General features: G+C 39.0%; 1 protein-coding gene across 1 annotated transcript in view; it reads left to right on the top strand.

The window, feature by feature from the left end:
• The first annotated feature begins 620 nt into the window (after positions 1-620).
• The window catches only part of LOC150086514 (atrial natriuretic peptide-converting enzyme-like), a 105,855-nt gene continuing 87,499 nt past the window's right edge, over positions 621-18,976 (top strand). The window contains exon 1 of the mRNA XM_090372613.1: positions 621-1,425. Coding sequence (XP_090228739.1) covers positions 1,408-1,425 — 18 coding nt within the window. The 5' untranslated portion in view covers positions 621-1,407. The remainder of the gene's footprint in view (positions 1,426-18,976) is intronic.

Below are 18,976 nucleotides of genomic sequence, written 5' to 3'. Positions count from 1 at the left end.
ACGAATACTGTCCCCTACTGTCTTAGTGGGAATATTTCTGGCCCTCTTTTCTCTAACTCCCAAGCAATGAATTAACCTTAAATAAGATTCTGGTTTTTTTCTCCAAGACCATATGAAAACAAGCATCCAGCATCTCACGCCGATGCCAAGCACCAGCCTTTGAATTCAGTCAATTATTTCGGCTTCCGCGTGCACACAGCCATTACACTCGAATCGGTGCCCGGTCCTAATTACGTTCAAGTTCTCCATAAACACTTTATCCACTTAGATGGTTCCCGCAAGGTCGGAACCAGTAAAGAAATCGTCACGAACAGTTCGCACCTATGCGTCATTAAGGTGTTTATCTTGGTGCGTTTTTGCCCCATCCCTGTCCCCCCCTTCCTAATTGTCATTCATTAAGTCTTGTCATCTGAATAAGATTACGCGTTAATCTTCGACCCATCCCCCCCTTCTTCCCCAGCCCATCCTTCGCCGCCCTTTTCCGAACTGTTGAGGTTGGCGCAGGCGTTCGTCAAATCGGAGACGTCGCTTCGAACGCCAACGTATTTTGCTGCGCAGGTTCAACATCTCCGCTCGTTCTGCCGGCCGTGCTTCCCGCCGACCTCTCCAGTTCGCTGATCACAGCCGAGTAGACGCGCGCGGGTGCGGACTGGTGTCGGAGGGAAAGAACGCGCTCTCTGACGGAAGGAGTTAAATAAAAAAAAAATAATAATAAAATAAAAATAAAAAGCACACTCTCTGCTTTGACGTGGTGGCGTCCGACAATGACGGAGTCAAGTAAAAAGGTCATTGTCTACTGCTGTCTCTCAGTCGTTCGTGGGTATCGCATCGGAACTGAACGCGGTGCCTGAGAACACGCGCTAGTCCGGGCTAGGTGTAGCTGTTGTTGTTGTCAGCGGGGCCCCCTTTTGGTAACTGACTTAGTAGGAATATCTCGCTACCGACGTCGCTCGGATCTTGTTTCTTTCATTTCGGAACTTTTCCAGTGTGCTGTTATCGTTACCATGACAACCGTCATCATGTAGCATCCCGACTCGCTGATTGATTCCTTTTTTTGTATATTTTCCTAATATCTGATATATTTTTTACGATTTGCTATCAATAACAACAACCAAAAGTTATACACTTGACGGATAACGGCGGAACCCATCTACGGAAGTATTTATACGTTTTTGGAATGAAGGACATCCCTTAGCCATCTCCAGAAAAGACCGTTGCAGTGTTCAATCGAATCATCCGGCATCCTGCCAACCCCTACGGAAAACAAAACAAGGTGCTCTTCGGGGGTTATTCCAGCCCAACGGAACAGATGAATTTTAAGTGTTTCCACTCCACCAATGACCTTGTAATCCACCTGCCCCATCGCCGACTACATACTTGAAAAAAGCAGCAGGCTGAAGAGCTGACATGCCACAGGAAATGCAGGTAAGTAATATTTTCTTTGTTCTAAACAGAGTTTACAAAATACTAATATTGATCAGACGCTAACATACCAAGACAATGGATCCCCGGTATAAAACCCTCTTTTCTATTAACTCGATTTATCTTTTAACCCAATAAGAATGGAATTCAAATGTATCTTTAGAGTTTAATTTTGTTGTGGTATATCCAGATTGTCTCTGCGTTTTCACTTCTTCAAATGAGGACAGCCAGATTGGTAAAAAAAATTAGTCAAAGAATGGAGGTACACCTTGAAGTAGGCTGTCAGACTTGTTCTTCCGGTACAAGAGAAACTCTTCCTCCCCCCCCCCGCTCTGGTGAAACACCCCCGCAGGTAATTATTTGGTGGAATATAAGGGTGGGAAAAAATGGGACTTTGTTGTGTGAGATATGGTGGACTGTCGATTTCCCAAAGAACTTGTCCAATTACACTAATAATTAAGGTATGGACTGGAGATAAATCTAGGGACGTTTAAGGAAGTGGTCTATTAAAAATATTCACATACTTTCGTTTTTTTTCTAATACAGGAAGTTGGACATTGCACTGAACTTCAAACATTGTAGCTAGTTTGGTCTTTTAACAAGTTCATTGAGTTGAAAACGGAATTTGTTACTTGTCTAAGAACTTCAATGTCTACTGGATCCAATCTAATTAAACTGTAAGTTGAGAAAATTTATTATTCAATCTTAGTTTATGTCCAATCTATGGACGTTTTACTTATGCAACGCATTCAAGAAGAAGACCACTTTTGAAATCTCTCTCTTTAATACAATACGATCATTAAAAGATGAACACTAAACTCGATGGATTACTTGAGTGGACAGCACGTGATAAATAAGCTATGGCGTTAACAAATTGATGTAGTAATTCGACTGGAAGTTTGGTGACGTAGATTCGCTGAGGGATGCAAGAGCCCGAAGTGTCCATTAATATGCTTGCGACAGCATTAATTGCTCTGTTAAGTTGGTCAAAGACCACTTGATAAAAATAAAACTGTATTTATTTATAAATTAATATTTAAAAATTAAAATAAGCTCATCTGAGGAAGGAAAATTGAAAGATACCCTCGAATACGTTGTTAGCGATTATAAGAGGAAAAAGGCTTTAAAATATAAGAAATAGTAACTTGGACAACTTTTTGTTTGCCCTCTCGTGGTTGGTTTGTCATCATAATAAAATAGACTGGCGCCCTCTGGCGATTGGTTTACAACTATAAGACGAAAAAATCTTAAAAAACATAGCAGAAATCTATAAATTTAACAATGTAAAAAATAGTAACTTGGATTTTTTTCCACCTTGTAGTTGGTGTCATCATGATGATTGACCTTTAGCGCCCTCTGGTGGTTGGTTTATGATTATAAGAATAAAATATAACTTAAAAATATAGAATCTACAGTGATAACAAAAAAATCATTTTTGTCCTCTCGTGGTTGGTGTGATCATGATAATCGACTCTGGTGCCCTCTAGTGGTTGTTCTGAAATTATAGCTTAAAAATATAACTAAAACTATCCGTTAATAATGTAAGACCTGGTGACTTGGATAATCTTTTTTTTTTGCCTCTTGTGGTTGGCGTGATCGTGCTAATCAACACTTTGGTGGCCTCTGGTGGATGGTGTGGAAAAACCCAATTAACCCTTTCTTCTAAACATGAAATATTAATGATGTAATATTCAGTTTCGTGCAGTCAGCTAATTATCAATAAACTCTTGAACGAAATCAGGCTGTCGACAAATCAGAGATTCTGCGAAGCAAAATTTATTTCTACTCGTCCCCCTAGAGCTGAGATCTGATCGATTTACCTTTCTGCTGTTTACCAAAGATGTCACACGCGATGAGAAGGCAGCAGTTTCAGATTACGAATCAAAGAACAGAAGAAAAAAATCCTTTAGTCAGACAACAAACACGTGTTCTTATTTCCTCTCGCTAACCAATGAAAACTTTCCTTTCGTTAGGGGTAAAGTGCACTATTAGGGAGCTCTGTACACAGTAATCCGTTTGGACGTAGCATCGTACCTTTTAATCCGCTGGGAAAGTCGTAATGTATTAGCGAGCCAAGTCGGCAAGGATTGTGCTAACTTGGGCTGTCCATCAAGACTATGTTTGGAAGGGGACTGGCTTTCCTTTAAGACCAGAGAATTGTGAGAGTTGCGATGCTTTACCACTCAATGGGGCTTCCAATGTACGGACTTAATAAACAGCTCGTCTTCGGCTTCACAAACTCTTTCTCAAACAGCCATGCTGAGATGCGCCTTCGCAAATCAAAAAGCTCTGAAAAGCAAGCAAAAAAAAAGAAAAAATCAATCAAATGGTGGATGCCTGCGATCGTATTGATTTCTGAAAAAAAAAAAAAAAAAAAAAACGTTCCGATAAGTCTTCGTAAAGCTTCTTCAAGCGAAACAATTCGGAGTAAGAAGATACAACAATGGATACCGTGATCGGATTTTTCAATGCGGACATAACGTTTCGAGAAGGGTTTTCCTAATCTTCTTCAGGTGAAAGAATCGATATGATAAAAAAGTAGCCAGAGACATGGGGAATGTCGTATTCAGCAAACGTTTCTTTAGAGAAAATATGAAGAGGGCAGAGAAGGTAGATGAATAGTGAAAACAGAGACAATCTCCTAAAATATTTAAAAGGGACCCAGCAACGGTTTTAAATTGTGTTTCGGGGGCTTTCATTGAACAATGGCCCACCTCGGTGTACGTTTTGTAGAGAGACAGTTACCAATTATGAAGAGAGAAACAGCAAAATAATGGATGGACAGATAGAAAGAAAATTTTCTCCGGACACTTGAGTAGGAAGAAGAAAATGGACAAAATGAGAGAGAGAGAGAGAGAGAGAGAGAGAGAGAGAGAGAAGAAAAAAAATGAAAATTTTCTCTCGAATGGACAGAAAGAAAGAGGAAGGAGGATGGATAGGTAGAATGACAGACAGAAAGGGAAAGAAACATGGATGGATAGGTAGGTAAAATGACGGAAAGAAAGGAGAAAGAAACGGATGAATAATAGAAAGAAAGGAGAAAGAAATGGACGAATGATGGAAAGAGAATGGACGAATGATGGGGCGAGAGAGAGAGAAAGAAATGGAAGAATGAGAGGGGAGAGGGAAAGAAAAAAATATATATACAAGTAGAAAGAAATTAATGGATAGAGAGAAAGAGAGAAAGGATGGAGAGAGAAGAAAAAAATTTTAATTTTCTTTGATGATGATGGGTAGATAGACAAAGAGAAACTGATGGATAAATACACAGATAAGCAAGCTGATGAACAGACAGAAAGAAAGAAAGAAAGAGGAAGGATAAAAAAGTATAAAGCAAGAGGACGGAGGATGGATGGGTGGAATGATAGAAAGATAGACAGAAAGAAAGAGGATGGACGGATGAATGGATAGGTAGAATGATAGAAAGACGGAAAGGAAAAGAAAGAGGACGGATGGATGGAAAGATAGGAGAGAGAAAGAGGATGGATGGAAGGATGGAAATACAGAAGGAGAAAGAATGAGGATGGACGCATAAGTAGAATGATAGAAAGATAGGAGAAAGAAATTGATAAATGATAGTAAGGAGAAAGATATGGATGAATGGTAGAGGGAGAAAGAAATGGACGAAACGAATGAGAGGAAGAAAGAGAGAAAGAAATGAACGAATGATGAGACGAGAGAGAGAGAAATGAACGAATGATGGAAGAAATAAACTAATGGATAGACAGAAAGAGAGAGAACGGATGGACAGAGAGAGAGAGAGAGAACAAATGGAAAGGTAGAAAAAGGAAAGAAAGAGCACGGACTGATAAGTAGAAAGAGAGAGAGAGTGCAGAAGGAAGGAGAGAGAATAAAGGTCGGACGTATAGACAGATAAACGATGGATGGAGAGAGAGAGAGAGAGAGAAAGAATTGATGAAGAGAGAAATCATTATTGATGATTATGATGGATAGACAGAGAACGAGAAGCTGATGGATAATATATGATAATATATGGATAGAAATAAATTGATGGACAGATAGATACAAAGACAGAAGAGATGAATAAACAGAAAGAGAGAGAACGGATGGAGGATATATACATATAAAGAGAGAAGACGAATGGATGAATAGAGAGAGAGAGAATAAGTTATGAAAAGGAACGAACGAACAGAAACAGAAGGAAAGTAAATGATAAAAAAATTGATGATGAATAGATAAAGATAAATTTATGGATAAATATGAAGGGAGGAATAAACAGATAAATAAAATGTGTGTGTGAGAGAGAGAGAGAGAGAGAGAGAGAGAGAGAGAGAGAGAGAGAGAGAGAGAGAGAGGATGAGAGGATGGACAAAATATGGAGGAAGAAAGAGAAAGAATAGACAAATGATGGGGGTAGGGGAGAGAGAGTTATAGATAGAGGAAGAAAGAGGGACAGATAGACAAAGAGAAGGAGAAATGCAAAGAGATGACAAGAAGACGAAAAAATGAATACAAAAAAGGGAGACAAAATGATAGACAAGGCGAGTCAAATGATGAAAGCATAAATCTGATAGATGGACAGACAGGAAGAGAGAAACACATAAGGAAATTAATTTGATAGAAAGGCAGAAGGAGAGAACGCAACGTGGAAAGAAATCAGGGATGGACAGACATAAAAATTGATGGTATCTGGAGAAATGAAACAGGCAGATCAGAAACTGTGCTTCTGAGAAGCTGGCAAAAAGAGAAAGAGGAGACAATGAAAGAGAGACCAAAAATTGAGAGAAGAAATAGAGTGAGTGAATGAAACAGTGGGGGGGAAGGGTACAGAGAGAGAGAAAGAAGTATTGTTAGAATTTCATTGCCAGTGTACACGCGAGCACTGATGCAAACAATTAGAACAAGTTTCTCATTGCAATAAGTCAAAACTGCAGAAGGAGAACACATTCAGATCTCGGTTGAAATGTTCGAAAGATGCCAAGTTCTCAATGACAGAAAGTGTCAGGGGAAGAAAGAAAGATAAACTGCGTTGTGTGATGGACAAAAGAAGCAGCCGTAAAGTACCAGCGTAGTCGTTGAATCGCGAGGATATTTTTCAGATGCGCCGCGAAAATAAAAAGAGTGAAAAACCCTCTCCACTTTCCTTCGCTTTAACTCGAATACTTCGATGGATAGAATGAAATTGTGCACGATGATGTGAACGAAGATGCGATAAACATCCGAAAGGTTATCTTTTCAGATCCGGCGCCGATATTTCGGCACGACTACACCCTACAAATTCACACTACGTCCAATGAGTAATGCCCTCTCCAAATTTACGCACCCGGGGCACACTAAGAAAAACAGGGCTCACTTTAAATGAGAATAAGAATAACGTCGAGTAAAAGAGTGCTAGAGACATTAAATTTACAAGTTTCATACATTCGTATTTATAACGATCCGTCTTGTACAACCACAGATACTGATATTTAAATTTCTTACATTTCACAGTCGCTGTTTGTTTAGGAGGATAAAAAACCCAAGTAAACGTGTGTGGGGATGGGGAGCCAACAACCCTCGTTAGAGACTGCCTAAAGGAGATATATGAAAAAGCCCAGAAACACTTATCTCTACTGGATTCGCACTCAGATATTTTTCACACGATGTGAAAGAACAGGCTGAAGGCAAACTTCCACACATCTACCCTGCAACCATCCTTCCTTAATTTGAATTTATGTCCCCGAATTTGTGAATTTCAAACAAGCGGAAGCTAGCCTTCAAAACTGAGCTGACTCAATCCATTCAACGCTTAGTCTCCAGAAGCTGCAATTTGCGAAAGCCTTTCTAGGTAAGAGCACCTTTTTGTTACCTTCACCAATCTGGTTGCCTTCTCTGCACCCTTTCCAGCAATCTACATCCTTAATGAGGCCTCCCAGACCTGTATGCAGTACTCAAGATGCATCCTAACCATTGCCTTCTACAAAGGGATAATTACCTCCTTATCTCTACTAGCACAGTTCCTGTATATCATTGACAAAACCCCATGAGGTCATGGCAGCCTGTCTACACTGCTCAGAAAACTTCATATCTGACTACACAATTACCCCCAGGTCTTTTCCATTCTCCACTACCCTGAGTGTTGTACCACAAAGTTGGTACCTTATTCTGGAATTACTGCTACCCATATTCAGTACCCATTTGTCAATCTTTAAAACTTCACCTGCCATTTCTCAGCCCATGACCCAATTTTCCTGGGTATTGTTGTAGTAGCTCACCCTGATGAATGTCTTTAACCACCCAACCAACCTTTGTATCATCAGCAAAATAACTTCATTAATATCATTGATAAATATAGAAACAACAATGGGCCCAAAACCCTGGGAGACTCCACTATAGTATACTATGAGGAGCACCCATTGCGCAGAAGACACTGCACAGCAGTGTCCTCTGCAACGGGTACTTCTCATCCATGGCAGCAACTTTCCCTTAATGGCACAATGCTCCAATTTGTTCAGCAGTATCAAAAGTTTTCCTGAAATCTAAATATAATACCAAAATTATTTTTCATGTGAAAACATCTACTAAATTTTTCAGACTCAAGTAAAACCGATTGGTAACGAAAATGCGAGACGGAAATGACGCAAATTATGTCCATCCTAAACCCTGTCACCAACATAGATTCGGTAGCATAAGAATCGGGCGTGAGCATAAAACGTCACATCATTCATACTATTTCGGACTCAAGTAAAACTGATTGGTAAAGAAAATGCAAGACGGAAATGACGTCAATTCCTAAATGATGTTAACACAGTCACTAACGCTGATTCGGTAGAGTAAGTAGCGGGCGTGAGCATAAAACGTTACATCCTTCATACTAAATATTTCGGACTGAAGTAAAAGTGATGGTTAAGAAAATGCAATCACTTCCTAAATGATGCTAACTCAGTCACTAACGTTGATTCGGTAGAGTAAGTAGTGGGCGTGAGCACAGAAAGTTACATCGTTCATAACTTCGGTTCTAATTCAATTTTTTGGATCCAGTTTCTACGTTACTGCTCTGTAATCACAAGATAAGAACATTTTCTTTATTTGTGATTCTCCAAAACGCTCCCAAAGTTTACAGAAGAATAACTATATTGAGATAAACATAAGCAAACATTAAATAGTTCCAAGACCAATTTAGATTATAAGATGTATCCTTACTGTTACTAAGGTGTAAGAAAATGTTTGTGTTTTGTGATTGGTGCAATATCTGACTCATAAAAGAAAAAAACTGGGTCTTCCTTGACATCCAGGTTACTATTGACTTTTAAAACTCGTTGGCCTCTTTCCTAACCCCCAAACATGCAGATCCTCTTCGCGAACTGACTTAATAACCCACACCTGTGATAATCACCACAATTTTCTTTTAAAACCGGTCTTTCTACTTCTCCTAGTGTGTCATGTACCATTCGAACCAGGCCGGTAAATTCACTTCGCACTATTTAACAGTGACTTACCACTAAAAGAGAATTTAAAGAATTCGAAGGAGAAAAACATTCCAAAGGAGAATAGGACAATTTTTCTAGCATAGAATGAGAGATGTATTTTTAATCTGAGTTACCATTTTAAAGCTATCCCCCCCCAAAGGTAAACCCCCCGGTTACTGGCGTTGTAAACCAAATAAAATGTATTTATACCGGCTGGTATTCGATAATGCATATGCATTAGCTTGGAAGCAGGCAAACCAACACTGAGGAAGAACAACATTAGCTATTGTCGTTACTATGGAAACCACGTTCGAGCAAAGGAGAAACTATAGTTTAATAAAAGGGATGCAAAATAAAGATTATTTATTCATGTATGAAAATACGTCATTCTGTTTACACGAGTAGACCAAAAGCTTTGGGGAAATAAGACAAAGGAGATTTTAGGAGCATGCAAATTAATTTCGTCTCCTAGCAACAAAATTTCTAGTTGAATTACCGATTATAAGAAGGTACAGATCATTAACAACAGCACTGGTGTTCTTATAATCGGGATATTAATAGCACTTCTTTTATACTCTGTTCCTTTTCTCCTATCAATCTCGTGATAATTTTTCTGTCTCCTTAAATTTGTCCGGACAGGACAAATCACACCATGAACTACTATTCTATCCAAAATATTAGTGAATATTTCTACAATACTCTAACAATTTACGAGGAATGTTTGAAAAGTTCGTGATTGGTTTATTTGAGGAGTTGGATAACATGTTACTTAGTCTCCTTTGGAGTCAATACACTTTTGCCATCGATGGTGCAATGCCTTGATTCCAGCTGCGAAGAAAGTTTCCTCTTGGGCTTCTAGGAATGCATCCACTGCAGCAATGACGTCACCATCAGTGAGAAAATGGATATGGGGTGGTTCGAGATTTCATAGTCGCGCTCATGTAATTCAACCACGGAAATTAGACTTGTGGGTTGGTGCGTTGTCCTGGTGAAGCTAAACTTCTTTACTGAGTGTTCCTAGGCGTTTGTCTTTTAATATTTTCATGCCTCACGAGGTCTGCATAATATGCCCTTGTGGCTGTCTGGTCTTTGATGGCATTTCACTGGCAATACGCCATCAGAATCCCAAAACACCGATGCTATCAACTTGCAAGTTGAAAGAATCGACTTGGCTTTCTTTGGAGGGGAAGAAGAGCTGTGTTTGGACAGCTCCTTTCTGTCTGCTGAAAGTTATGGAACCATGTCTCATCTAGAGCCACAAACCATGTAAGGAAATATGCTGGATCTGCTAGAAATAATGTTCACTTGACAGCTCTTGTGCGTTTTTGATCTGTTGTCAACAACTTTGGGGCCTCGGGCACACACCTTTTTCATAGCGAGAACCTCTGTTATTGTGGAGTCGAACACGTTCAGATGAGATGACCAAAATACTGGCAATGTACAGAACTGCCATTTGTCGATCATTCATCACCAGATCATGCACACTGTCAACAAATTCTGGAGTGATAGACGTTACAGGTCTTTCATAGCGTGGACCATCTTCCAGGCTCTCCCCAATTCACACCAGTGCATTTAACTTCAGTTGTGGGTAACATCGGAATTTGTGGTTAAGAACCATCTCCTTAGTAATGGTATCTTTAATGGACAGAAGATTGGGTTTGTGAAGGGATATCTTATCTAAAGAATCTAGTTAATTATGACAAAGTCGTAAAACAGTTGGATGCAAGAAACAACTCTGACATTTTTTACCATGACTTCAGTAAGCTTTTGATACGGTTCTCTATGAAAGCTATTGTATCAACTGGAGCAAATTGGGATTACTGAAAAGATCCTTCGTTGGATTAGGGGTTAGCAAAAAAATAGGGGCCAGAGAACACTCATAAATGGGTATATCTCAAGGTGGACCAGTGTAGCAAGCGATGTCCCACAGGGATCAGTGTTGCAACCAATTCTGTTTCTCATCTTCCTTAATGACATTGATGAGAAGTGTAGGGAAGGTTTTCAAAGATTTGGGAATAGAAACCCGGGAGTTAGTAACAAGCTAGTGGGAGGGTAGTTGAAAGTGTTCCAGGGCAGTGAAGACTTAGGGATTAAGATTCCATTAGACATGAATTTTTCTGTGAAGTATAAACAAGTGCCTAGTACATGGCGTCCAAGTACATGTACTAAACAAGTACATGGCATCCTGTATATGCAGTGAAAAGGTGGTTATTGTCCCAGTATACAACACGATAGTGAGACCGCATTTAGAATATTGTGTCCTGGTCTGGAGACCACACTTGAAGAAAGACAGATTCCAGAAAGAGTTCAAAAAAAGGGCAACCAAATTGGTGAGGAATGTTAATCGATGTCCATATAAAGAACGGCTTGAGGTATATTATATACCTCAATCAGATCCTTCAGGTCCTTATATAAAGATTGAAGTAAATCAATAAAATGAACGTTATGGTATTGTTTCAGTAGAGAGAAAGAGAGGAAAGAAGCAGAGTACAGAAATACAAAAGTGTGGGCCAAATCTAGCCTAATCAGAAGGCTAGATTTCATGAAGTTTATCATCAGGCAGCGTGTTGTAGGCTTGAGACCAACTAACTCAGTCACGTTGTGAAAAAGATCCATAAAAATTCCATGCGTCATTGATGGGACTCGAATTCAGTTCTTTTCCACGCTGTGTGGGGAGGAAGGCGATTCTAAAAACTGGGCTACCCACTAGAACTTAATATCATAAACTGGATTCCTATCGGAAACTTTTAGAATGATATATGATTTAACAGATATAGACTTAAAGCTTCCTTTTTCAAATACAATTCATTTCCTACGCCCTGCTTCTTGGACAAACTGAAAGGATCCAAGAAACTTGTTTTCATTCTTGGTTCCTTCAGGTTTTACGTTTTAGCGGTCATGAACTTTTTCTGTGGGAATGAAATTTCCTTTAATTTCAGCTTTATTTTTAATTTAATTCTTCCAAATGCAACAAACCTTAACGTGAAAATGGAAGTATGCTGAGTGGACAGAAACCATGGGATACATGCCTAGTAACGGGTAAGCCCACCTTTCGCCCGAATAAGGACAGTCACACGGCATTGAGTCCACTACTTCACTAAAGCGTTCCACAGGTATTTCCATCCATGCTTGTTGCACCGCTGTCCATAATTCCGTCGAATTCCTGGGTGGAGGATCCAAAGCTCGAACGGACCTTTCCACAGCATCCCAAAGATGTTCCAGAGGGTTCATGTCCGGTGAACGGGGAAGCCATTCCGTGGTGATAAAATCTGCGGTATGCTCTTCGAACCATGTTCTAGTCACCACGGCTCTGTTGGGAGGTGCATTGTCCTGATGGAAGAGTCCATTGCCCTGTGGGTGCACGATGACCATGAAGTGATGCAGATGGTCTATAAGGATGGACACGTAACCTGGACCGTTCAGAAATGGGTCTAGACATACCAGAGGTCCCAATGTGTGCCAGTTGAACACGTCCCAGACCACTACCGACCGTCCACCTGCCCGAACAGTTCATTGTTGACATGACGGGTGCATAGCATCGTGCGGTTTCCGCCAGATACGCACCCTACCATCCGCTCGAAATAACTGGAAACCGGACTCATCGGACCATGAAACCCGTCTCCAATCATCCAGGTGCCAATGTTCTTTCGCCCAGTTGAGGCGTAGAGTCGTGGTGTTAGCAATGGGACTCATGTGGGTCCCATAACCTATTGTTGCTAATGCTCGCCTGGTGGTTTTGGTGGAGACATTTCTGGCACCTGCCTCGTGGAAATTGGCGGTGATTTGTGCCACCGTCACTCTCTAGTTGGCTGAAACAATGTGAGACAGACGTCGACGGCCACGTTCATCCACCACCTTTCTCCGCCCACAGCGCTGTCCACAATGAGATGTTATTCCGGAAATGACGTATTCCCGACACTCTTGATACTATGAAACGGGGACAGTGCAATTTATGTATCACCTCCGCGATAGAGTTACCCATTCGTCGAGCGCCCATTATCATCCCCCTTTCAAAGTCCGTTAACTCACGACGTTTATCCATACTGACACGAAGTCTACCTGAATGCAGTGTACTTTGTATATCTGTCAAGCGGTGGGTTTGTCCATTAGAGAAAGGGATGACAGCGTCCCGTTGCCCAGGAACCAGTTATCCCACGAATTCTGCCCTATCAGTGTAAATCTTGTAAAATGGTAAAAGAAATTGCTAATTCCCTTATTTAATAAATAAGTTTCCTCCGAGATTTACATAGAGGAGTGAGTAGCTGTTCCTCTATGAAGCTTAAAAAGGTTATGGGCAAAAGAAGCACATATTTTATAGTTTTTAGGTTGTAAAAATATTTTTATTATTTCTACATAAATGCTAATGGTGTCTTTGCTTTCTCAGATGGCACATACAAGGGGACATAAACTGAAAACGAATGGATTGCAGAACGGGAGTACGGGAATTTGCATCCACCAAAGAGTATTTGTAGCAATAAATTTCCATCTAGTTTATTTCTAGTTTGTAGCAATAAATTTCCATCATTGGAGAAGTTAAATGAAATTGATGGAATGAACGGATGTAAAGAAGGTATGCACAAATTAGTGGAAGTGGACAAATGAAGTGGGTTTTTCTTGTTTTGTTGGCCATTGCTGTATAAGCTTTGTTTCCTTGCATCATGTTGCCAATACTAATGTTAATATGAGTTTCGCCTACGTCTGAATCCTCTGTACACAAAGTAAATTTGCCCACTGTAGCAGAAAGCATGTCTTCATTATTTACAGTTTCTTCACGATGAAGAATATCTCCATTCTTCAAAGGACCACGAAATTGACTGCATCATTTTTTTTCCAACAAGATTGATGCACGTTCCAGGATATCACATACACGTGTCTAAAGTGTTGACTTATCAGTACAGCATTGCGATTTGTGGATCCATCTGACTATTGGCATTTTAGGCCTAATGAGAATTTTCATTATTCCAATAATCCTACACTCAGCGTAGTGGAAAATGAGAGCGACCTGGGGGTGGTTGTGCAGTCGGATGTGACGTTCTCTGAGCAGCGTGGGCATGCTGCTGGGGCGGTCCATGGGATTTTGTTAATGATATACAGGAATTTTACTAGAAGGGATAAGGAGGTGATTATTTCAAGGCAACGGTCAGGCTACACCTTGAGTACTGCATACAGGTCCGGAGGTCTCATTTTAGGAAGGATATAGAGCTGCTGGAACGAGCAAAGAGAAGGGCAACGAGATTGGCGAGGGGAACAAAATGCTGCCCTTACCCAGAAAGGCTTCAGTTCTGCAAATTGCAGCTTCTAGAGACCAGGCATCTGCGAGGTGATATGGTTGAGGTGTATAAGACCTTGAATGGATTGAGTAAGCTGAATGTGAATGGCATTCTTCCTCTTGCTGAGACTACGCATATGATGAGGCATAAATTCAAACTGAGGAAGTCTGGTTACAGAATAGATGTGTGGAAGTTTGTCTTCGGCCAGCGGGTGGTTGATTGTTAGAACAGGCTTCCATCTGTTGTTAATGAAGTGGATGGGCTGAATAAATTCAACATTTCTATGCAAGAAATGTATTTATTTCTTGCATAGCAATAAATACGAACTGTTGTACACAAACCCTTAAATTTTGAAGTTGTCCGCGTGAATCAACATCGGAACTTTGTTGTCATAAATTATATTCGTGAAGTAGTTAATAAAAATACTGAATAGTAGAGGGCCGAGGGAAAAAGCATGTGAGCTTGCAGTATGAGGACTAAAATAAACGATTGTGGTGTATTTCCTTGAATGATGACAAGTGCAAGCCTGACAGAAAGCAGCCGGTAAGTAACTCAAAAACTTTGGCATATGAACAACCAACTGACTTAATTGAGCAAATCCATGATCTGCATCTGCGGTAGTGAGATATACACTAACCTCCTAAAGGTATTTGAACACACGTGGGTTTCACAGTGACGTCAATGGCACTTCAACAGCGTGTCCATCTGCCTTTGGCCGCAATGCCATACTTCATCCACCCTCATTTGATTTTCATTGGAGAATGATAGACTGCAGCGGATATAGCCTTCCACTCCTCCTGCAGAACAGTAACTAGTTAGTTACCAATGCCGAACGCGTTAAGTGTTCCACAGAACTCAAACCAGGGCTCTGTGGCGGCCATTCCAACATCTGTACATCCATGCCCATGAACGTTCTTGAACAGCAAATTATCCTGTTGAAACAAACGTGAATCTACACCAAAGAACTACCACATCACAGGGAGCATAGAATGTCCAAAATGTTAAAGTAGGCGCCGGTTTTTCGCGAAAACAAAGGTCCTAGGTCATACCATTAAAAACAGTGTTCACTGGGAAGTGCACTATGGAAAAAGGATATCCGAATTCTTTTTGAAGTGTAGCGCAAATAAGATATCTGTTGATTGCATCAAAAATTTTGCCAGAGAGCTGAGAAGACTTATGTGGGAATAGTTCATAGTGTCTTTTTTAAGGTAGATATGGAAAAAATACGAGAATCAGGTGTTCCACAAAGATAAGGTCCTGTTATTTCCAATATTTATGAAAACATCATCCCTAAACGCATATAGATATAGGAAATTGCAAAATCCTGGAACATGAGAGCGCATGCGTGAATCAATTATTGATTACTCGTGTTGGCAGTGCAATTTTTGCTTATCCACTTTTCTTAAAATGGTCATGGCGGCGCCAATACTATCTAACCATTTCCTTCTACTATCATATTATCTGCCTGTTTGTCATAAAAATAATATCCTTAATAATCCCCAGATATCTCCGAGCACCACAAGATTTATTTCTGCCTTTCATTTTTGATAATTCTTAAAAATTCCTATCTTGTCTTCAGCGCCATCTGTTGGTACAGGTGTGAAGAGGCGCACGGATTGCCTTTGAGATGGCACATAACCCACTTTATTTCTGGTCTATGTTCAACGTACGTTCGCCTAACACCCCAGACACCAATCTATTCTCTGTCCTTACTATTTACAATCATCGCCGTGTTGGCGTGTTGTTCGAGTCTCACGAGCTCACCTGGCGTAACAAAGCAGCTGCCGGAAGTGCAAGTCATCCGTAAAGACGCCAGACTTCAGGTTTACCATTACGGCTAAGTGAAACTTCACAGAGAGACACATCACTTTGTTTTTATTGTGATCTTTATCGTTGTTCCTACCTTCAGGAGACGTTTTAACACACCATGGGGGTTGGACAGTTGGGGGGAAGCCACGAAGAAAGAAAGCGAACGGATAACATCATGTCTTTGGTGACATTTCTATAGTACATCACGTGTGCAAGTTCCCAGAAGACTGAAGAAGCCAATCATGTGTATACGTAATGTACAAATAAAATTCCATTCAGATTAACCCTTTCTCTTTCAATCATAATTAACATTTCATCAGTGTACATTGTCAGTTGGTAATAACCATCATCATGAAAGCAAAATATGGGGATTTATGAATCTTTGTAAATATTTTTCCCTATATAGAATTAAAATGTTTTTCTGCTTAATTCCACTTCCTCTTTTAAGTTACCACACCTTAAATAAAACAGCAATCTATTACGATGCTTTCCCAATGACAACAATCCCAATGAAACAGCAAGCACCCGACTGTTTAATTCACCAAATGCTAACAGACAATCGTTTATCGGAAGACCCCAACTTGAAAGGTAATAGTATATTTGGATGAAAAACCCAATATCTTTGGGTCACAAATATTTTTCTTTGTTGAGAGAAGTCGATATCTGGTGGACGACGAAAATATACGGTGGGTTCTCGCAGGGGTGTTAGGAAAGTTCTTATAGTGCCTGAAGGGCGACTTAGGAGAAATCCCAGTTCATCTGTATCTCTGACAGCCAAGACATGTTCATCAGTCAGCTGGTAATCTCGATTGCTTAACGTAGCGTGCTGCCTGCAAGATTAATGAAGCTGACGAAAACCAAAATATTCCTTTGAGAGAACAGTTCAGATACTGAGAATACAATAAATAATACACGCAGACACACTTGGGGTATTTAAATGGATCGATTTTGCCCCTATGCGCCAATATACAGTTTAATCCAGAGGCTTCAAGAAACCCCAATGAGTAAATCTAGGAGGTTAACTTTTGTTTCTACCCCATTAGAACTCAACAAGGATAAAAAAGACGTTGGAAAGTAGTTTGTATTAATTAAGGCAAGGTGAGAGAAAATAAAAGGAAGCCTAGTGCTAGTGAAGTAAAAAATAAATAAATAAATAAAATAATAATAAACTAAAGAATTATTCCATTAATCTTAAAATCTCTTCTAAAGATTTTGATCATTATAAACAATATTCTAATATAATACCTGTACGATAAAATCAGCCATTATACTAAATCCATTGGGGACGAGGTGGGGGGGGGTGTCTATGCGACACCTACCGGCTGATTAAAAATCAAACTATGGATCACAAAAATAATTCATTACATAAGAATGTTAGCGCAGTTGTAACAAAAAAAAAAAACTCTCTAAAAAAAACAATATTCAATTATAACAAACCGTTTTGTAATTTCTGCATTTTGAAAGTCTTCAGCGAAAAATCTCCAAAGCGATTATGCAAATAGAATTTTGGACGAGATGCACATAATATTCATTAAGGATGCAATGACAAATCTTGCCGATTTACTAAATTTTATTTCTAGAAAGATTTTTTTTTTGTCATTCTGGCTGGATCAATAGCACATTAAAGTTTGAGAAAATATTTTATTTAATATAATTCCAACTCATAATACCGATACTACTACTACTCCTAATAATAATAATCATAATATCAGCCGAACCAGGAATAATAATTGAATTACTATTGAAAATACGTACCTAATCTAGTCAAGCAAAATATAATTTTGTTACAAATGATTTATCCAAAAATCTCTTTCTATCAAACATTCTTATTATTTAATTTAACGATTTGTTTTCAACGTTCTTACTTGCAATAAAATAAATCTAAGATTAAATACGCAAGAAGGAAACATGAACTTCCGGTTTCAATTTCACCCAAACGATATTCTGTATTCATGAAAGTCACGCACGCGCAGTTCTCTTAAACATTAAAAAAGCCATTAATTTACAAAGTGAGCTTCAAGTGATTTATTTAAGCTGTGAATATTTTCTCAATTTGAATATTTTTTTTCCTTTCGTTCTGTTTTTCTGTTTCTTTAATATTTAAGAAATAAAAACTATTAATTTTAGAAAAGTCTAAAATAAATCTAAATAAAAATATAAGCGACAGGAAGAAGAAAGAAATATCAGGTTAATGGCGAAAGCATATCTCTAAAGGTAATTATTAGATTAATAGAGATTATTATTAGATTGAATAACAAATTTATTCTTTTTAAATATATTATTATTTTTTATAAAATGATTTACTCTTACGATAAAATAAGACCGAAGTTTAATTTAGTATGACTAATTTGGTCGTTCCTCGATTAATTAATATTTTATTATTTTTTATATTTAAAAAGTTTATTCCTTTATTTTTAATATTTACATTTTTCCCTGTTTTATAATTTTTTTAAAAAATATTCCTCTTTTATTTATCGTTTTTAATGGTTTTATATTTACTTGTCCAATAATATTTCTGAATTATATGTAGTAGATAGATAAAAGGACTCTCATAAGGAGTTTATATACACACCTCTCCGTGTTATTAGACGTCCTAGGAACTCGCAAAATTTTTGCGATAAATAGCAATTATCTTGAAAATATTTCTTTATTATCTGCCAATTCTTTAAAATATAACAAATTCTGGTAATATCAAGGTCAGGTATGCCCTCAATCCGATTAAATATCAAACCATGCGGTACCAAATCTCCAACCCACACGCAAATATACCTTCGTATCTTAGGTCAATGACGGATATTGAACTTAAGTTGGAGTCACACGGATATAAGACATCTCAAGCATATTCTTGTGTTTCTTGAACAAGGACAAGTAAAGTTTTGCTCTATCAACCACACAGAGAAAAACTACCCCCGCCCTTAACCTATTCTCTCTCTCTTTCTCTCTAACTTCCTGCTTTGTACTCTCTTCTTCAGAGTAAGTAGCAGTATTTCTTCCTGTTTGAACATTGCAGAAAGGTAACTAATGGTTGAATGCACAATGTAGGTAGCAAACAACACGCATGTCCAA

The sequence above is a fragment of the Mastigoproctus giganteus genome, chromosome 4, assembly GCF_048544385.1.
Source record: "Mastigoproctus giganteus isolate SK-2022 chromosome 4, ASM4854438v1, whole genome shotgun sequence".
Lineage (NCBI taxonomy): Eukaryota > Metazoa > Arthropoda > Arachnida > Uropygi > Thelyphonidae > Mastigoproctus > Mastigoproctus giganteus.
The sequence above is the reverse complement of the archived record's forward strand: the minus strand, read 5'-3'. Positions and strand labels throughout refer to the sequence as shown.